Raw genomic sequence first — 22257 nt, 5'->3', positions numbered from 1 at the left:
CGGACTTCTTTTTTTGATTAATTTCCTTATATGTCCACAGAGTGGCGCTATTTTCTCAGACATGCGCAAAAGCATCTTGCTGCTATAGCTTTCTTATAGGTCTATGCTTGTAGGTCTGTGCTTCTCCCGGCTGAACTAGCCCGTGTAGTTCTATGAGGGGCGTGCAGGCACAGCGAAGCTCGTCGTGGTTTGGAGAAGACAGACGCTCAAGATTTGACTTCGCATCCACAGCAAGGAAAGACAATGCGACTTTTTTAAAAGCTTTTTTCCTGAAAGTTGGCAGCGTTTTATTTTTTTAGCGACCCATCCAGTGCTGCTGTGTTTTGTGGCTTGTTTTCCTCTCGCGAGTTGGGACGTAAAAAACGAGATTGAACTAACCAGCAGACATTTTGGCATTCCCCCCCCCACACACGTTTTTCATCCAGCAAACTTGTTTGACCTGGTTCGTTTTCCAAGATAGCTGAATTTTGGGTATGATTATTATTATTATTAAAGCTGACGCTGAGTGAGTGTAAAAGCGTCATTCCAAATGTCCTACCGAGCGAGGTATCATTTTTGAGTGACAGCTTTTGGAGGAGGAAGAATTACAGCTAGCTTAGCTTAGATGCTCGCTGGTTAGCTCCAAACCAAAGTCATAATTTGGATTTTTATTTGAGTTAGGGTGAGTGGGGGGGCGGGGGGGTTTCGCTAGGTAGCTGTGAGCTTGACGCTGGACAGCTCCACTTGGAAGTATTTTTTGGGGGGGAGGCACAAAGGAACAATATCAACACAGAGCTTTTTTGGATTTAGGGGCGAAAAGACAACAACAAGGGACTGACATGATGTTTCCACAATCAAGACACTCAGTAAGTCATTTTCTTTTTTACATTTGTGGTGAACTTGCTATTTGGCTTTGTCAGCAATGCTCAATATTGTTCTTATATAATCAAATGTTTAACCAAATATATTCCCCCAAAAGAGCTGTTGTGTGTGTGTGTGTTAAAATGCATCTGTATGTTATTTTATTCCAATGTATTTTATAGTAATTGGAGCCCGAAATTTTGCGTTGCCATGGTAACAAAGACTCAGTCCACAGCATGCGCTCAACCATTGGCCAAGCATAAGTGGGCCTGTGCTATATTGTTGGAGTTGAAAATGAAAATTTGACATTGGGATCAATTGTTTGAAAGCAGGTGGCATGGTGTGTTCCTGCTCAGCACATCTTGGATTCAAATCCCATCATGTGCTCATTTAGACATTCCAAAATTATACGTGGTATGTCCGTTGCAGACTATTAGACCCTCAAATTAAAAATATTGAGGGAAAATTGCACAAAAAAAAAGACTGTAAATCTTGGATTATTAACAATGGCAGCAAAGAACATCCCCGGATTTATTTTGAGGGTCCGATCAATGACCGATTGGCAAATTGTGACATTACAACCAATCACCAACTTTGCATAAAAGCCAAAACATCCGCCAGTCCAACCCAAACTGTCATCCCTGCATAAAAAAGTAATGTCAAAAGGTCAATCTTAAAGTTACCCATTTGACTATTTGAGTCACATGATCAAAAATGAGAGCCGGTAATGAAGCGCATTTTCTAGTTTATTCAAATTTGCTATTGGCCCTCAAAGCACCTGTTAGCTTCCCCGTTAGCGCCACGGCGTGCTGCCACCTTTGCTGTCACACGGCTTGTAGATGAGCTACATCTGTGACATTCGTATAGATAAGCGTGTCAAGATAAGTCAGCCTTTCTCACGGGCATCATTTTATTCCCTTTTTATAAATCTCTGGCATTTACATTTGCAGGGGAAGAAATGTCCATTAGCTTTTTCTTTGTCTTTTTTTTTTTGTCCGGCCATTAGCTACCATTTTGCTTTAGCTTTTTGTGACTTTTTAATTTAAGGCATGTATCAAAAAAGATGATGTGTCATCATGGAAGAAGTCACAAAATGCCAATCTTCTTTTTTTTTTTTTCTTCAATGAATTAGTTCAGTAATCCGCTCTAGTCGCAGGTTACGGGCACAGTTCATTGGATTAATAGTGGCGGCGATGGAAAAAGCCTCTTTTGATGCCTGACCCACTTGATAGCATTTGGCATATTGTTGTCTTTTTTTTTTTGGACTTGATTAATCCTAATGCAGATTCAACAAAGCTGCTTGTGGCATGCAAGTCAAGTGGAAAAAAAAACCGTTCAACCCTATTTCACGCGTGCTTTTGTTGTATTTGGGGATAGACACTCGAACCCCGCACTGCCCTTTTCTTCGCCGCCGGCCCTTTGGTCCCAGTTGGTATATTATCGATACTAGCTAGGCTAAAATCCCTATTTTGTACTCCCTGACCCGTGCGGAGGTGTGACGACTTTGTTGTCTGAGCATTTGTCTTGACTCAGGGCAAAAACGTGCACACAAAGACCAATCTTGTGCCACACGTGCATAAAAAGATTCATGCTCACACATGCACGTGTGCACACACACACAGGTCTGGTGTAGTGGTGGGAGGGTCAGGGGCATTATGAATCCTACTTGAATTAACAGAGCAGCCCCCAGCCTTTCCTCTAAAACCTCTGGCTGTGTGTGTGTGTTGAAGGGAGCCTCAATCCCGGGGGTCCCCTGTCTCGCCCATTAAATAACCCCCACCACTCTTCCTCAAATCCTCCCCATCACATTTGTGTGTGCGTGCAGAAACCGAGTTGTGTTTATTTGCAGTGAATAGAAATAGACTCTTGTTGGTAATTCTTGCAAGGACGCACACACACGCAGACACACATTCTTAGCAGCCTCAAGGGTCTTATCTTCTTTTTGTATGTTGGGGGGGGGGATTGAATGTGGGTTGGGGGGTGCTTGACACACACGGACCAGCAGATGTCTGGGTCATTAAGGTTAGGCCGGCTGATTAGCATGACAAACGTGCACCTCCCCACCCACTAGTGGGGGGGGCGGGCTTGCTTTTGACTCGCCAAGTTGACGACACGGGTCACAGGTGATGTTGATTTTTGTCAAGGATGGCTTGAATGGGAGGGGCGTCCCCGCCCCGGACTCAATTAGAGCTAAAACATACCCATGAATGGATTCAGAAACACTCGGAGCGCTAGTTTCGTAGACAGGCTGAGTGTTCTGGCGGACCAATGATGGTTTCTTAACACACCCGAGGCTCATCTGACAATTTAGTGATGAAAGTAGGTTAAACCTTAGACTAGCTTGGAGTAGGTCTAAATTGTGGCGCAGGAGGTGTAGCAGAAAGAGAGATTTTTTAATAATCGTTCATTGCAGTCAAAGGAAAATGAACCGATTAGTTCTCGATTAATCGTTGCAATTCTTTATATAACAAGCGCGACTCCTACATAAAAGCAGAAATTCTTGCTGTCGTCTAACAATGTGAAAGTGTTCGCTGCATCCATCTGCATGTTGATGTGGAGGAAGATTGAAGAAATTCCTAAGAAATTGACAGCCTATGTATTCACGGAATATAAATGCTCCTGAATTTCAAAGACTTATCATTTGCGCCGCGCTTGTTGAGTGTGTATTTGCTGCATCAGTATTCAGCAGCTTGTTGCCTGCGGGGAGCGCGGCTAGCTAGATTGGCGGCAACGGTGCGTCGCGCTAACCCTTCACCGGTGCAGAACGGTGCTCTGGGCAGGAACAAAAAGCTCCCTACAGGGGTTGCTTGATTGGCCCAGCTGGCCTCAACCCCGCCGGAGCCCCTTTTAGACCTCAAGAACACAAGGCCATACAGCATCGCGGCAGACAAGAGAATTAGTTGCTCTGTTTGTTCGTCCCCGAGTGGAACAGTGTTGCTTCATCCCCGTTATCCCCGACGATAACACCACTTTGTTTGTGTACTTCCTGTCTTCGTTCGTGTGATCCGGAATGAAGTCTAAGCTGCGTCATGTGAACGATGTCTTTGGTGAAGCAGCATGTGGCTCATTATCCAAGGTTATTCGTGCACAAGAATCTGCCTATCGCCACTCTGCTAAAAACTTTGCGAATTAATCTTTTGCTTTCCCTCCCCTGTGGGTTGTTGCGGGTAATAACCTTGCTTTTTACAAGCAGACATCAATCATCTGCCCAAGTATACGGGGTGTAATCTTAACCCCTAGCGCCCCCACCCCTCCCACTCCAACACCCCACATGTCTGGCTTTAATCTCAGACATACTCTCCAAACTGTCGGCCTGGTCGTGCCCCCCCCCCCCCCCCCCCCTCTCGCCTCTCTCTTGACAAATTGCCCATTTCCCTTGGTTTTGCAATCTCTGCACTCTTTCTTCGTGTGTGTGTTTGTAGGTTGTGCTATTAAATGCCTCCCCACAGCCACATTGTCACTTCAGTGTGTGCGCGCATTTTTGTGCATCCGTGTCTCCGGGGCAGCATGCCACGAGTGTCATGTTTGTGTGTGTTTTTACCGCATGCTTGGCTGGCCTTGCATGCGGGGTCAAGATAGTTGCGTCGAGCTGGGAGCCGAGCCTTGCCAAGTCTGTGTTTGCAAGGGCACCTCACTCCAAGTGATAAAAGTAGAATAATCCTCTTTAAAGCATCTTAACGAGGTCAACTCTGTCAGGCTGCAAGGGGAGGTGTGAGGGGAGGAGGGTGATGGTAGGCGAGGGGCGGGGGGGGGGGGAATTGGGCTAAGCCTTGGCTCGGTCCGTGAGAGATAATAATCAAAATCAAATTCCTGGCCCAAACAGGATTAGGCTCTCTCTGCGCTCCAAAGCCCCTGTCCAGAGCGGCTAAAGACACAATCCTTTACCTCAGCCTAAACACACACACACATAAATACACACATACTCGAAGCAGCTGCGTTGACCCAGGTTCTTGAACAAAGCTACAATATTGCTACTTCTACATCACTGGAACTACGCTTTCGATGGATTTACGCTGGAGGTCCGAGTGCCCGATTTAGTGCGTTTTTGAGACGCCATTTTGTCAACTTCAGGCGGAGTACCAAAGACATAAAGACCTTTTCATACTGCACTTAGTTTTCTAACTGCGTACCAATAGACAGCGAGCCCAAAGTGTGAAGAAAGTAAATCAAAATTAAAATTCCAGAGGTGTGGATTCACATCATTGCCGTTTATTTAGTTGGAATACAACCGGTAAATTTCCACAATTATCATCGTCCACCTCCACGCTGCAGTATTTTGTCGAACGCAGTCAAGTCGTCCTTGACTGAATCGTTGCTATGGCGCTCCGCAAAACAGCCTCGAATCTCGTAAACACCACACGGCCAACTATTAGTCACTTTGCGTGGATCTTTAAAGAGCGGGAGTGAGATAACATCCAGTCATTAGTCAGGCCCCGAAAACACACACACCAAGTGAGATGTAAACAGCCAGGCATAGTGCTCCAGGAAATACGATCCCACTACCCTTAGGCAGGATTTATATTGAGGAGGATGTTTCCCAATGTATCCTGCTGGTACTCTCCTTATGTGTGTGCGTGCGCTAATCTCTTTCCATTCTCTTTGTTGACTGTTCGGTGGTGTAAAAACAAGGTCTCGCAGTAGATTTCACACGGATGAGGCAGGGTAAAGAGGCAAGAAGAAGGCCATGTGTGTGTGTGGAGGTTCAGGTGGGATGGGTAGGAAGGCGGGGCAGTCATTTCCTGAAACGACGAATCCCATTTATTCGCCGAAGACTGTCTCAATTGCCTCGCCGGCGCACAAAGCTTTTTAATGCTTTAATTACGTCTCAAAGGAGCGGGGCAGAATCGAATTAGAGGTTGTCCTACATTTAAAGTGCTGCCTGCTTGCATGTGTGTGTGTCTGTGTGTAAATGTGTGTCCACACGCGGTATGCAAATTGTGCATGCAAAGAAGAGTGGGCTGTATGAGTCATGGCAGGGAATATTTGTGCCTCATACAAGCTCATCACTTTGTATCGTGGATGCTGGCATCCATGTTGTTGAACAACGCACGTTCTCGCCCAAACCCAATTTGAATGCAGCCACCTTTTTCGGTCACAGCAGATGGCACACGTCGCCGTATCACGTCGGTATTTCATTCACATCATGGCCGTCCATCTGTTGTTGAGCACATAGACAGCTGTTTTTTGTTTTTTTTCCGTCATAACTGCAAGGTGATGTCCGCAAATACATCCTGAAATATCTCCAAGCCAATCCTGATTCCCTCCAAACTCTGTTTACTCAATCTAGTGTACCTCCCAACATTTGCGTGCAACAGGAAGATCTACCCGGGGGGCCGTTGACTGCAAAACACACAAAAAAAACAAAACGTGGTGTTTAAAATGGTTGCACACACTGTGCTACACCGGGAGGAAACAAGATCTGGGGCAGCAACTCCATCCTTGGGCTCCAGGGCCAACCTGTATGCAAATACACACACACACACACACACACACGCAGCAGTTATCACAGCGTGATGTGCGAGGCCGCCTGCAGCTAAGTGCCTTGTGTTGACACATGCTCAACGTGGCACAGCACCAAATAGCCGCGGTGCCGTTTGATGAGTTTGTTCCTCGCCAGCACGGTCCAGCGAGATAATAGAATAGCTTATTTGCTTTTACAGTCTCTAAGCAACAGCGTGATATATATATATATTTTTTTTTTAATGTGTGTTGTTTCTTTATATAACGCCAGCTTCTCTTTTGGCAGCTTAATATCTGACCTTACAGTGGCTGTGTACTAGTATTTCAAATTTAATATAAGATCAGATAATGAACTGTTTAATGCCATAGCTGAGCACTACTATTTGCGTCATTCACGGAATTTAATCGCAGGGCGTATTTATTCAACCTTTTCGCGTCTCGTGTTTTGCGGCCACGCTCTCGTGAATGCAGCGAGGCCTGCTTTTCTCAGCCAGCAGAGGACAAGTCATCCCTAATAGCGCTGTGCCATTTTTAGTGAGAAAATGTCACCTTCTCCCACGTGAGCCATTACGCACGCTAGCGAGGAATAATGAGATTTTGCCCCTAGTTGGCTTGACGCGAGCGGGTCGCCGCTGCGGTGAAAATGCGGACAGATTTACAATGACGACAAACCGCATCAGTCAAGCCTGGTGAAAGAGTGATTGTTCTCGCTTGCTATATGAGGCCGTGACAAACTGCTTTGGACACTGACGTGAAGGCTAGCCGGTGCACGTCGGTATCCAAAGTGGCGCTCGGGGAACATTTATAGTTAATACCGTTGCCCTTTATGTGATTAAGGGTGGGAGCGCACTTGCTGTAGCGGATTTGGCAGCGATTCCACTTTGCCTTGTTTACTTGTATTGTGCATTGTGGTTGTCATGAATGAGGCGATGTGCGAGTGAGGCGTGACCGCTCAAATGTGTGACTCATTTTGCATTGTTAAAGCACAAAACGTTATCTCAAATCGCATGTCCCCATTGAAATGAATAGGAATGCTATTAATCGGTTCCAAATGTTTTTTTTTTTTTCTGTTTAGTTCGAGACTTAACTTTATTCGGAAATGACAACAAACAGCTGTTTTTGGTTTAACTTTTAATATTTATAAAGTCCCTTTCCTTATGTTTTGGGCAGTTTTTTGTCCGTTTATCATTCCATTCTGTGCTTAAATGTGTAATTGGATGTGATCCACATTGGCTCGCTATTCCGTCTGCTGCTGATCACTGGCCCAAAACCTTTCATTGAAAAAGCCCTCTATCTCGCGCTGGTGTTTTTAATGATTTTTTTTTTTTTTTCCTCTCGGCCCGCCACTTCCTCCTGCCTTTTCACACCATTCTTCCTCCCTTGGCAGGCTTCATCGCAGCAGCTGAAATTCACAACATCCGACTCCTGTGACAGGATCAAGGATGAGTTCCAATTCCTCCAAGCACAATACCACAGGTGAGGCGACATAAAAACAAGCGGCTACAAATGATGTGGCCTTGATTTAATTTGGATGGAGCTGTAATGTTGAGGCCAAGACATTGATTGAGGTGTCAAGACCAGGTCCAGAAAGTAAGAAGAACCCTGCTAGTTTGGTTTTAGCCTTTGGTGCTTTTAACCCTAAGTGGATTTTCTATTATAATTGCATTCAGCTCCCCTTGAAGTCATGCTACCGTTTCCCTTCCTAATCTCGCCGTTCTATCGTAAGAAGTCTTCACCCCCACAGCGACTGTTTAGAACGCTAACTGATGTGTTTGATGGCAGTTCTGAAAGATGAACCATCTTTGTGCGGGTTGCATTCCTTCCTGGTTTCTTCTTGTTTATTTTTGTGTCTAGACAGATGAAAGCCCGGCGTATTTTCAGTGCCAAGACGATCCTTTTTCCTTTTGTTTTATTTGAACAGCTTTGCAAAGTAGCAGTTGACATCATGCATTTTTTTTATGATTCCTTCAATTGTGAGCAGCAGCATTTAACCTCAATCAGAAAGCAGAGTTGAAAGAAAGCTGCTTTTTTTTTGTTGCCTGTTGACTTGGGGTTAAAATGGGGCAGTCACAGAGGAAGCCTTGTAGTGATGTGGAAGCTTTTAAAAGGCAAAATGTACAACAGGCGTTCCCCTGGGTATAGTTGCAGCCTTTGTATCTGTTGCCGTCTTCCTCCTCCTCCTCCTCCTAATTCCCCTTTTCCCTCAGTCCCATGCATAAATAGATCAGGGAATACATCAATCAAAATAAAGATGACAGCGCAAGCGATTTAGAGACGGAAGAATCGGCAATAAAACTCCATCAAAGTGTCTTTGGAGAGCAGCGGTGCATGCCCGCCGGCTGATGAGCGCCAATCGCAGGAGGCGCGCAGCCAATCCCAGGTAGACTTGTCGATGGGGGGGGGGTGTTGTCATGACAACACACCACAAAGCCGACAAATGTACACATGGGAAGCAGGAAGTCGATGAGATGCTTCTCAGCGGGAACAAGACAATAACGTATGTAATGCAAATCTAGCCCAGTCCTGGAACTTTTCTGACAATGAAGTATGGAATGCAAATCTCGCCCAGTCCTGGAACTTTCCTGACACAGCTCCTCCATACTCTATCAGCTTTAACCGCACGTGAACTGTCAGGCGGCTTTCGTTGTTGCAGACGGCATCAATGTACGCAGAGCATGGAGCAGGTTTTAGATCTAGCTGCCATGCCTCTGTGCATATCTTTACAACATCTCCGCCTTATCCACCCTCGCTTGGTATCACACCTTGTCACACCGGCGTGTCGGCACCGGCTCCTTCAATCAAACGCACGCGAGGTGATTTCACCCCCCCCTTCTAGTTCCTCGCTGTCGTGTTCATTTTACCATCTGGCTGACTTGTTGACGTGTCCTCCTTTTTGTCCCGTCGCCTCGCGTGTCATCAACGCTGACGTGATTACTGCCTGTGCTATTTTTAGACTTGCCTGCTTTCTGGTTTGGAAAGCAGACTTTTTTTTTTTTTTCACGCTGGTTTGCGCTTAGAATATGCGGAAGGTCAGGATGAGGACAGTCATGATGGTTAAGATGGCCGACAAAGGAGGAGGTGCTGATGAAAACGAAGGTGACGAGGGATAAAGTGACCGCTGCTGACTCCGCTCGACTTGTTTCCTCCGCAGCCTGAAGCTGGAATGTGACAAGCTGGCCAGTGAGAAGTCGGAGATGCAACGTCATTACATCATGGTGAGTGAAGCCATTTTGTATAAATTCCGGACCATTTTGCCATCTTTATGATTGGCACAATTAAACATGGCCGCACACAAACATTGTCCAACGACCGACTCCAAGTCAAAGTGTACAAATTAACGTAAACACACATTTCTCGTCCAGGGTGAGTTGAACAACAACACGGCTAAATCGATGCAATGTTTGTCCATCTTGAGCATGTTTTTTTTTGCCCGTCGCTAATAACGAGTTGATCCAACGAGCTAATCTTCCAATCCCCCCAAAAACAAGACCGCCGTTGAAACGGAGCACACGATAATCCTTTAAATGCTCGCAGCCCTTTGTTCCCTCTTGTGCGCCCCCTCCGCCCTTTTTGTCTCCCCACATACATGTTCATACACACCCACACACACACACACACATGCTCCACCTCGGGGCTAATCTCATTGTTGCTGGCAATGTAGCCCTGTGATGTTTTGCCTCTAATTGATCCGCTGACTGGCTTTAATCTCATCTAATCTGCGCCGCCACACTGCTCCTGCCACCATGAGACACACACACACACACACACACACATTTAGAGGCCTCCCGTCTGTCTGCACACACTGAACTGTACACACACATATTCAGTCAAACGCAAAATTATGTAAACACGTGCTATTTAGTAAAAGGTCACTTTTTTTATTTTGCCCAAAGCCAATGTGGTGCTTTAATATCACATGTCTGCCCAAATCAAGATGGTCTCTGTTGAACTGTTTATCTCAATTTTTTTATTTCAAAGGAAATAGAAATAATAAAAAAAAACTTTTGGGTCATGTCTGGAACTCAGCGGTCGTTTCCAGTCAGGTCCATCGTTTTTCTGCCACCCCGAACTATTCTGTGGTGTATTGTTTACAAACGTTGAGAGTAATTGTCAAATAAAAGTTGCTTACTGACCGACAAGGCAAATTTGCCAAAAGCTTATTTTTAATTTAAGCAGCGTTAAAGATACTACATCACTCCTGATCACTCATTAGTTAAAGAACCTGGTTTGTGTACGTTGTATTCAGCGGAAATGTATAAAATAATGCTTGAAGCCCCCTTTTCTATCACTTCTGTGAGCAAGCCTGGTCTTGCACACACACACACACACACACACACACACACACACACAAAAGCCTCTCTAATACGATATCGGGTTGCCCCCACTCCCCCGGTAGGCAGCACCTCCATTTCCCAAGCGCTGTAATTACTTTAGGGAGCTTCCACATGGGCTGGTGTGCTGCTCCACTGCAAAGCACAGACAAAATGTGTGTGCGTGTGAGAGATGGTGTATGTGTGTCAAATTGAACAGAGTGTGTGTGTGTTTGGTGTTTTTCGTGTGTGTGTGTTTGTTTTCCAGTCACAGAGCCAGTCCCTCCTGCAGACTGAGTGAGTGATTAACTGGGTTTACGCCTAGAGGGTGGCCTTCTCATTAACACTCAGCACACATAAGACACACACGCACACACACAAACAAAACATTCTATTGTCAGTCTATTGTCGTTCCTTTTCCTGCCCACTTCCTGTTTGCCATTTGTATCCGCTCATTTACCAAATCGTTACCAGAACGTCGGTTGCGTCAATCAGAGCGCTGAAGGCCGTTTTGGGATGTTAGGTTACACGTCAACGCCTTAAAATCAAAGTTTTTGCATCACGTACTTATAAAAAATAACATAATTGTCACCTCCTCACATGTACTAAAGTCGTACCTCAATTTACGAGTGACCTAATTTAAGAGTTTTTCTAACTACAAACTGTCTCAAAAAAATCCACATGGAAAGTCACACAAAAAAATCTCACAAAAACACACTACCCTGTATGAATGCGTGTTATACCGCCCCCTGTTGGCCAATGCACGTACTCCTCAAGGAGCAGCACAATTTCCATTGAACTGAAGCATTAAGAAAATAATTTTTTAACTTCCTTTTTTTGTTTCTCTTTTCTTCCTAAAAAGCACAGTTCAATGATGATAAATGGCTTGAGATAAGAGTAGTTTGAGTTTTAAAAAAAAGAGAATGAATTCAACTTGTACATCAAGCAACGACTGCATATCAGAATGTGTTTGATGCAATACCGTCTGTCTCCTCTCATTTCCATCCAGTACTACGAGATGTCCTACGGGCTCAACATTGAGATGCACAAACAGGTGAGTCATTGCTTCTGCTACATTATATTGTTGGCTAGCATAGCATGTTGCTTTTGCAAATAGAGAGATGAGCTACCACTGGGGTTTTGTTATTTTATATTCATTTTTTTGCCACTCCTTTTTTAAATCATTTTGAGGCATATTTTCCCCGTCCAATGTTTCAAAACTGTACAAGCTTGACAGAAATGGAATGCAAAAGAAAAATCTTTAGTTGTAACAGAGAACGGAAGTCTGAGGACTTCCCTGTGCTTGCTCATATGTCAGCTGCTTTGGATGAAGCTCGGGCAGTAATTTATGCTTCGGCTGCAGGAGGGAGAAGAGCGATTATGGACACACACACGAGATTGATGGCACACACTAGCAGGCATATAAGGAGAACCATGTTGGCTTTAACTCATGGACATATGTGAACATCAATAGATCTGATATAGTTTTTATATCATACGCTTTACGTGTATTTTAAAAAATACATCAGAAGAAGCAATAATTGCCTAATAAATCACAATTACAAGACCGGGGCCATCTATCTCCTTTGAGACCTTCCCAGAAGACGTGAGCTGCTGCATATGTGTGCTCACTTGCTCGTGTGCTTTCTTTTGTTCTCCCTTTTTTTTTAAGGCTATGTTGTGAGTGTGTGCGTGAATATACTGTAGATATTGGTTTGTCAGTGTGTGTGTGTGTGATTTCTTTGTGTGAGGGACGCGAAGAGCCAGTAGTTCCATTAGAGAGTTGAAATGGAAGGGGATGTGTGGAAACGAGCATGGGGGAGCGTTCATGTCGAGGCCTATTGTGCGCCCCCCCCACTCCCCCCACCACCCTGACTCTATTTCCCTCCTCTCGTACATTTTCTCCTTCACTCGATCCCTCTTCATCGTCCTTCATTCAAGAAAGACTTCACTCCACGGCCGTACGCTTTCTCTCGTCCTCATTTCCCTTTCCGCTCGTCGAAGGTTGAGCTGGGAGTCATTTGACTTTTTTATTCCGTTTCTTGAAGCTCTTCGAGGAAGTCTGATTTGTACCGTGAAATGAAAAGCACACAGCTTCAATAATTTTCTCAAATCCCTTCGTTTGTCAAAACAACCACTTTTAATATACAGGCCCAGGGTCAAGTGGGTCGTTAAGTCTGCCTCGCAGTGCTACGATTCAGGGTTTGAATCTCGGCTCAGACCAGAAAATCCTGAAATGAACGCAGCAAATTTTACAAGAGCCTCTGTGTTATCAGACTAGCCCGTTAGCATAATAGCCCACGCCAATCTCTATAAGCTGCACTATACGTCAGTCCTAACAAGTACGGTAACGCGAATATACTCGAACACGTGTTCCTCTTTGATCCCCCCTCGTGAACAGATGCCTCCATTTTTTACAGTCGTGCCTCGTTTAAATTGGCATAAAAAATGCAGCAAAGGAGTCTCCGAGCCGAATTAATGATCCTTGAAACGACGCGTCCGTCCGGCCTTTTGACGTCCACTTTTCTTCTTTCCCGACGCGTACGATATTCCTGCTGTCAGCGAGATGAGGCGCCGAAACAACACTTGAAGAAGTCTGCCAGAGAAGAACGAGTGGAGGAAGGGAGGGGCGGGGGAACAAAGCTCGGGAAGATGACAGGGAGCGTAGATAAAAGCGCCGGGAAAAATGGAATATTTGTTAGCTTGCGGCGAGTCCCCACAAAGACGTTTTTAAGACGTTCGCGTGTGCGTGTGTGTGGGAGCCGAGCCGAGCGCCTGATTGGAGGAGGCAGTCGTGCTCTGCATGCCTAATAAGCGCTACTCTCGCCTCATCTCGCCCCGATTACGTTTTAACACCATTAGCGCTCATTTGCATATCTCTCGCTCGGATTGGGTGATTAGCAGCCAAATGTGATAATGGAGCCGTGTGTGAGGACGATAGCAACGCTTTTGTGTGTGCGAGTTTGAGAAGGTCATACCTGCTGTTGCTCATAGCAATGAGCGTGTGCTCGGAATCACAAAATGGCTGTTTTCGTGTGTCGAGGGTTTAAAGGTTAAACGTTGGGTTATCTTCACTTTTTTTCCTCCCCCTGCTTTTTAGCACATCCCATGACAAAAAAAAAAAAAAAAAACAACGTTCTCTGAACTGCTTTTCCTGACCAGTGTCGCGAACGTGCTCTCGCCTATCCCAGCCATAATATTATTTTTTTTATCTTGGAAAAGAATTTGCCTAATTTTTGTTTACCCTTTCCTCCACAGGCTGAGATTGTGAAGAGATTAAATGGGATCTGCGCACAAGTCCTCCCATACCTGTCTCAGGAGGTATACACGCACGCACACACACACACCCTCGGGCCGAGACCCTTAACATCCAGGCGTGAGAGCACAACACCACGTTGACCCTTTCCCTCGGCATTCTCAATTTCCTGCCCCGACCTTCCATACGAGTGTGTGCGTGTAATAATAAATAGCCGTAGGCTTCAGATAAGACATTCTTATCTATCTCACCACTAGGGGGTTGATCATCACCATTACTTCACACCATCCATTCACTGATGTCACACCAAGCTTGTGTATATGTGTGTGTCAGGGTGTGTGTTTGTAAGATTGATATTGATCTAACCCGTCCTCCCCTCTGTTCTTTCATTGTGTCCTCCCCCCCGCCCATGCACAGCACCAGCAGCAGGTCCTGGCAGCCATCGAGAGGGCCAAGCAGGTCACCCCCCCAGAGATGAACTCCATCATAAGGGTACGGTGATCCGCCGCCACGCCCCGTGGGCTTGGCCCGGCGCTTGATAATTCGCTGTGAGGCGGCATGTCATTATCATTTGTATTCTTTTGATTCCAAGCGTTTATTGCTGGTTTGAGGGTACGGTGGCCACTTGGCTCAAAAACATCTTTCCTCACTATTGACCAAATGGGCTTCTCTCAAGGCTACTGGTCCTTATCGTCCCGCCCTGTTTACCATCACGCATGATCCATTAGCACCTTGGCGTGGGCGGCGTTGGCGTTTGTGGGCGTCTGGAGTCTAAGTGGCGTGCGCTTGTGTTCCGTGTAGCAGCAGCTCCAGGCCCACCAGCTGTCTCAGCTCCAGGGCCTGGCTCTGCCCATGACCCCCCTGCCGCTGGGCCTGAGCCAGCCCAGCTTGCCCGCCGTCACCACCTCCTCCGGCCTCTTTTCCCTCTCCTCCCTGCTGGCCTCTCAGGCTCAGCTGGCCAAGGAGGAGAAGGCCTCGCGGGACGCCGCCGACAGCCACCGCGAGGAGGACGGCGACAAGTCTGACTAGGCGGTTCCCCACCCCCCCCGGTCTATCTATCTATCTATTTCTCTCTCTCTTGAGGTTTCACCGCCGAGACCCTGACTTCCGCTCTTCTCCGCGGGAAAAAAAAATTGGCCTCTGAGCTTCTCGCCAGACTGCGACTTTCTCCATATTTTCATGTCTCTTTTTTATTGAATGTTTTAATGATGAAGCTTCCTGCTCTTTATTCCTTTTTCCTCTCTCCTCCTCCTCCTCCCTCTTTTCTCCTCCCCACGTTTATCACCACTGGCGCTGCATTCAAGACCGCTGGGAATCGAGCATTATAATAGAATTAGGCATGATAATAGGTTAATCAATCTTTTTTTAATTGATTCATCATTTCAGACCTGCCAAGCAACAGAAATGAAGCGCCCCTCCAAATTGCAGCTGATTTGAAATTTTCTTTTTCATTCCACTGCTTTGAAATGTCAATTTGAATTTGATTCATTTTCAGTCGTAATTTTCCTGTAGAACGGGTTCTGATAAAAGCTGATGTCCAATTTAGCCGATTTCTAACGTTCCTATAATCTGATTAATGTTTTAGTTGAGTTTGGGAAATGTCAGCTTTTCCCAGTTTTCTTGAACGCAGCAATCATAGTAAGCGCAGCAATTGTTTATCTGGCCTATCAAACTCCTAAATGTTCTTTCTATTACAATTGCATGTTTCTGAACATCGGAACTCCACTGCTACCCAAAACAGCAGCACCTGTAGAGTTGCGTAAACAGCCCTGGAGTGGAATTGGGTTGTATAATTGTCTCAATTTAGATAATATTGTCCACCCAGATGGACTTTAAAGAGTTAAGAGTGATCCTGGTTGAAGTTGGTTGCTAACCAAAACAGCAGCAAGTTTTTTTTTTTAAACTTTAGCTTTGTAATATCTAGATTTTTTTTTCTTGTTTTCTTAAGAGTGCTTTTTCCCGACAATTTATCTTGCAAAATCTTTTGATTCTCACACTTTTGTCTCTCAAAATGTGACTTATAATATCATTTTTTGACTTATTTCTCTCAAGAATGACCCCCCAAAACATGTCACCCATTTTCTTTCTCTCAAAAGCGTACAACCAGAACTTTATTCGATTACATCTTTTCTACAAACTTAGCACTTAGCATCATCCATGTCCCTGCTGTTGAATGCAGCACATCATCTTCCCGTCTCTCTTTCATGCTGTGCTTATTGTCGCCATACCACACACGTTAACGCATGATCCACAGGGAAATCAAATTTGATCATCTTTTTTTTTTCTAGGGAGCTTTTTGTGATCAGTGCACTCGTTGGATTGTAGTCTATTTTAGTGGCTTCACAAGCTGCCATACAAAAATAAAAACAAAAAAAGCCCATAACCCATTATCCTAAATAATAATAAGAATAACCATCATATTTTTCATACATTTCTTGTGGCTCTCCTGATAGAAAAAAACCCCTGATGTATTAGTTGACATAACTGGAGGTGATGACCTCAGCGTACACTCGGGCATGCATAGAGAGCTTTATGTGTACATACAGTATAATCTGGATGGTTGTTGCTGTTTAAGGCGGGTGACCTTTGGCCCCCCCCCCCCTTTTTCCCCTCTTCTCATCTCGCAACTTTTTAGCTCATAGCGTCAAGCATTGTAAGCTTTGTAAGGTCCTTTGATTTTTTTAATACTTATTTTGTGTATAACGTAAAACCTGAAAGTGGAAATGTTTTGTGTCCTACATCATACCTACATTTAAACAACCACAAGGGGGGGAAGAGCAAACTTATCAAAAGTACAGCAGACATTTATGTGAAATAATATGAAATGTTGTGCAGTAAGGAAGGACTTCTGGTGCCTTACAAATAAAGTCAATCAAATCATAATTGGCCTTGCTCGCGCTTTTCTTTCACCTTCACTGAGTTCATCATGTCTTTTTCTTTAAAAAAGCGGCTTATCTAAAAATATAAAAAAAGACTTTAGCTTTAAATGATTGGGGGAAAAAAAGCATTTTATTATTTTTGAACAAATATGCCGTGTTGTTATTCCAAACATAAAATTATAAGTTACTTGGAAAAGGACATTTAAAGATAACTGGACACCGTATTCCTGCTGAGTGTGATGTTTGTTGTTCCCTGTACGTCCACTAGGGGGAGCTCTTGTTTCACGTGAAGTATCGCCAAAGGTAACACGCACACGAACTCTCACTGACTTGCTGTCCCCTTGGCTACTCTCTTCTCACCTCTCTGTTGTCACACTTACTCAACTAGTTGTTGACACTTAAGACTTGAGCGTCCTAAAATAACCTTGAGGAATGAATCACTTGCTGCGTCACCACATCTGATCAACCCGTTTGTTGTCGATCAACTTGCCATTATTTCTGAAACCCCCAAAAAAAGCACAAATGAATGCACATGATTTAGTGCACAATGAGAAGCGCCACGAGAGAAAAGCGCATTGATTAATCATGATTGACTCATTGAGAGCGCACTCGTCTTCCATCCATCCCTCCGTCCTCCCGCTTTCCTTGATTACCGAGTCCCACTCCATCTTTCCGTTCAACCTTCCATCCTCACCCTGTCTTGCAGTCTATCACCACGCTGTGTGACTTCCCTCCTCCTCCGGGGTGTAGGAAGGTGTCAATCATCCATCCGTCCATTCTTCTATCCATTCTTCCATCCATCCCTTCATTATCCATCCATCTTGATATGATGTCTTGTATACCGTCTTTCTTTCCTGACAACATGTCACTCCCTCGCTCCTTCACTCGTACATGATTCATCTTTGTAACCTCAAAGCTTCCCTCTGTTTTTTTTATTTTTTATTAACGTTGCTGCCGATGCGTTGGAGGCCATCTGTCATTGTCCCTTATATACGTGTGTGTCTGTTTTCTTGTTTTTGTTTCTGATACAGCCCATTACACTTTTAATGTGAGGACATTTGTCTTTAAATTTGAGCGACCTTTCGCCATTTTGGATTGTGTTTCTGCAAACTTGTTCTTCTGTATTTGCCATTGTGTGGACATTTGGTGCTGCATTTTCGCATAACACAAAAATGCATGGATGAGCTTCAATTGGTGTGTGTTCATATTTGATATCTTTGTGTGACACAAACGTTGACATCAAAACTGTCACTGCATGGCCTTTTTATCTGGTCCACACCAGGAAAATGCCATGATGAGCTCCTTATTAGAGTGTGTGTGCAGGTGTTTGTGTGTGCTTGCAGGCGGGTGTGTGCGTCGGCCTCAGCTGGAGCAGCAGTCAGTGTTGACACAGCCCGTCTAATGCGGATGCTCCTGCTAATGCATCATGGGAAAGCGTCCTCTTGGCCTGCTTTTCTAATCTCCCAGTCTGTGCTTTCTGCACATATCCCCATAGCACCGTGTGTGTGTATGTGTGCGAGTGTGTGTGTATGTGTTTATGTATGAATGTGTGTGTGCGTGCGTGTGGCAGCTGCTTCTCTGCAGCAGCAGGAAGCAGCGAGAGCTCTCTCTCTCTCTCTCTCTCTCTCTCTCTCTCTCTCTCTCGCTCTCTCTCTTTCTCTCTCTCTCCTTTCCTCTTCAACTCAACTGACCTTCTCTTCTTCCTTTTCTCACTCTTGCTCCTCCCATTCTCATGTTTTTATCTCCTTCTAACCATCTGCCTCTCTTCCTTTAACTCTCTGTGTCTTCCCATCCCTCTTTGCCTCGCATCCCTTCTGGTTGTCTCCATCGCCAGATGCATAGCCAGATGCAGCAACACATGTAGACAGGCAATATAACAGTCATATATTCTTTATCCTCCAGGAAGGATGATTAGTCTTGCTGCTGTTGTTGCTGCTTAGAAATTGATGGCTAAGGTGGGTACGCCAGAATGAAGCCCCAAAACCAAGATCCCTCCAAACTGCAAGACAGACATGCTCACCTGTGTGCCGGGTGCGTCCTATTGGTATCTGAAGTGCGCTTTCAAACTTCTGCTGCCTGTCAAAACAAATCAATCGGACCCGGAATGCTAAAACAAGGAGCGTCACAGGTGGTGGTGAAGTGGTGCTGAGGATTTTCAAGTTCACTCCAAGGTCAGGCCGGTTCTGTCCGCCGAGCGAACATCTAAAGGTGATGTGCGTCTCCTTTGTGATGTTCTGTATACCTTCTGGGCTATGTTGTTTGTTTCATCACGATCCTCATCACTAATTCATACACACATTGTACGACCTTCATCTATCATCCACAGCCCAAGTGTGAAAACACCTCCGGCTAACTGCATGCAATAGCTGCAGCTGTAGCCAGGCCTCTTCCTGTTTTCTTTTTTAAAATTTGAGCCTTCTTTTATTAACCCCCAAAAACTGAGTTACTTACAGTCATATATTCTTTATCCTCTGCCAAGAACAGATATTTGCATTGTACTGGTGAGCTGAGAGGAATTGAGACCTCCCAATGAGCAGTCCTCTTATACTGCCCCCCGGTGGCCAAGGCGTATATATAGTGCTGACAAATCGTTTTGATTTGAAGATAACCAGTAGTTGCACAGTTTGTTTTTTTAATGGAATGCTCCAATTCATCTGACCCATCTCCATCTACGCAGGCGTCCCATGAGCGTTATTTTGTGGTTTTCGTGCGGTCAGCTCCCGGTGAGTTTCCACTCGTCCTTTCTTGCTCGCTTGCCCGTCTGCCGTGTAATTGAGGCGCTCCCCGCTGTCTCAATAGTGCGACGCGGCACCCAGCCTCGTTTATCATCCCGTAATTGCGACGTGCAGAAAGCCGGTCAGTCATCAAGGCCCCAAATGATGAATGCGATGACTCATGGGAGACTATTAGCGCACGTGATAGGGAAAATGTCTATTTTTTGCACACGTTACTACAACCTGAATCTGATTTTTATTCAAACCGAGCTGTTGTTTTAAATGCGTGCGCATAGACGAGCAAGCAATGAGCACGTTCATCCAAATGCAAAAGTGACATTGAGCGAGCATTGTCATCTATGTGTGTGTGCGTCCCTTGGGCTGGCGCTCGCTGCCTAACTGTTCCTCGGATGTCATCGGACATCGAGTCACCCTGTTCCGCGCTCGCTCTACAGAGTGACTCGCCCGCCTCCATCCGTCCAATCAGTTCATTCACTTTGCATGTTCTCCCTTTGTGCTCTTTAGTGGTTTGTGAGGCCTGAGCTGGCTTCTTACCACATTCTAAAGATGTGCATGCGAGGGTCATTGAGGTCTTGCTTATAAGAAGCCCTGCTGCTCCACTTACATAATGCATTCATTCTCTGGGTGTCTTCAAATTGACAATAAGACAGAAAAAGAGAGAAAAAGGCCGCCTGATAAATGTCATTCCTAGACTGAAACTTCCAAAGCAAGCCAAAACCAAAAACCAGTCCTCCAAGTCAACCTATGATAACCTATATAAATGTGAGTGTGTAGCTCCCTCACAAGCAGCGAGTCCATTCTTTGCACTCTGCCTCACTTCTAATTAGTCGCACAACTGCCTTGTGCCAAGTTGGCTCAGAACTACTTTGCGTACTCCAGCTCGGGTGCCCTGCCTCACACGTACAATTACTCATACACGTAATTCACACGTAGGCGCTACACCGGTATGTGGTGTACACGACACATAACGGGATATCATGGATATATATGTTCTTACATCCTCATTTGCATACTCTACATGCATGAATACAAATATATATTTCAGCATTAGGCTTCAAAATGGCTGGCTAAATTAAATATTACACACTTGCTAGACAATCACATGAAACTAACCGTTGCTAGCGTGCCACCCGCGTTTATTAGTCATCTCGGGCTAAAATGATGACTTGAGTGAGCTACTTGCCGCCGCCTCACCACTCATCTTTCTTTACATCCTCGCGTGTCAGGGCAGGACAGTGAGTGATGTCGACGCCATTGTGCCGGCTCGCCTCATTTCCCCGACTGTCGGATCTTGTTAAAGCTCATTAATAGCGCGACGAGTCACTGTCACTTCTTTTGACTCACATGAGGACATCAGACAAAATCTCATTCCATTACCTTTTGATATTTTGTTAGCACTAGCCTTCGTGCTAATAGTATTTTTTAGACTTCTATAAAAGCACTTGAAAACACCAAAAGCTTTTATTTCTTCGTCACTCAGCGAATTTCATCTAATGAGAATCCATTAGCGTAATGCTAATGGCTATTAGCATAGCTGTTACGGCAATGATTTCAAGGAACTAACACCAACGGTGAAGCAACACATAAGAGCATACGACAGAAGGGAATTAAAACATGGTCTATTCATTCAAACCATATCATTTTGTCTAACGTAATTCAACTAGCTAACTACTAGCATACAATACGAAACGACATTGACAGGCGAACGGAAACTAGGATAGAATGTCAGCCAAACATTATTTATTCCAGATGATGCCTCGTATCAAAGCACCAATGGCATTAATAATAAATCCAGTAAATACATCCGCACATGAACATCATAGGAGTAAAACAATGTGAAAATATGTCAATGTCAAACACACACACACACATGAGCGACACAGTTCTTTCCTGCTGCTGGGGAGCAGGAAATAAGTTGGATGCAGCTAATTCTGGCATGCGGTCCCTGCACATGTCCCACATATATAGTGTCAAAACATCACACAAAGGAAACAACACCCAAAGCAAACACACACACACACTCGAGCCCACATCGTTAAATGTTTGCGCTGCAAGGTTGCGAGATCATATTTGCTTGCTGGCATGAAAGGAAAGGCAACACCCCTCTCCCGCCTTCATTCAGGACATTCCAATGGAATTGTGTGGACAATTGTGGGTTAAATGACAATAGTTATGAGCCAGACCCTGAAAACCTGTTTATGAATTCATGTTGTTTTCCTGCCAAACCTGTCCTATTTATCAGAAGAAAAAAACACACACGTGTTCTCTTATTTTTGTGCTCTGTGTATGACAGCCCAAGTTGTCACAAAATGGCGCCCAACGGACCCCACAAAAATTACTATATGGTGTTTTGGTTTGAGTTATAACCTCAGATGCGAACTAGCACCCCCTGGAGGTATGGAGGCTTATATTGTAGAGTTTCTCCAGACTTTCGATCCTTTCATCCACTGGATCAATTTTGCATTGGTTGACTGATTGTTGGAGTTAAATGCTGTAATCTAATTCTATTGATCACCAATCAAAAAGCCATTTGTTGACAAATGACTTTTTGATCGCAATTCGTTGGATTCTATGGATGTTTGATAATTGTGCTGTTTATGGTAGAACCACAAAAATCCTTTTTAATTTTCTTACTGATGTCATGAACTATAAATATTCATGTATATTCCCAATGTCAGTGAAATATGCAGCATGTGTAGAAAGTATTATGCCTTGAAAATCTTGTTAATAAACAACATAATGAACTTTAACACTTTCAATTAAGATTTTTAATGAGC

The 22257-nt window shown here is 44.7% G+C and overlaps 1 protein-coding gene across 3 annotated transcripts; it reads left to right on the top strand.

The window, feature by feature from the left end:
- Nucleotides 1–134: 134 nt before the first annotated feature.
- tle5 (TLE family member 5, transcriptional modulator) lies at nt 135–16749 on the top strand. Of its 3 annotated transcripts, XM_049732350.1 has the most exons (8): nt 135–471; nt 790–845; nt 7688–7776; nt 9452–9515; nt 11620–11664; nt 13869–13931; nt 14284–14358; nt 14668–16749. In XM_049732350.1, exons 2-8 carry the CDS (start codon nt 819–821, stop codon nt 14893–14895), a joined length of 591 nt encoding a protein of 196 aa, XP_049588307.1. In that variant the 5' UTR covers nt 135–471; nt 790–818; the 3' UTR covers nt 14896–16749. The 3 variants fall into 3 exon arrangements, with proteins under 3 accessions (XP_049588307.1, XP_049588308.1, XP_049588306.1); XM_049732351.1 differs by having other exon boundaries at nt 135–845; nt 14671–16749; XM_049732349.2 differs by having other exon boundaries at nt 135–845.
- The last annotated feature ends 5508 nt before the right edge of the window (nt 16750–22257 follow it).

The sequence above is a fragment of the Syngnathus scovelli genome, chromosome 10 (genome assembly GCF_024217435.2).
Source record: "Syngnathus scovelli strain Florida chromosome 10, RoL_Ssco_1.2, whole genome shotgun sequence".
Classification (NCBI taxonomy): domain Eukaryota; kingdom Metazoa; phylum Chordata; class Actinopteri; order Syngnathiformes; family Syngnathidae; genus Syngnathus; species Syngnathus scovelli.
Note: the sequence above shows the minus strand (reverse complement) of the source record. Positions and strands in the feature narration are given on the sequence as shown.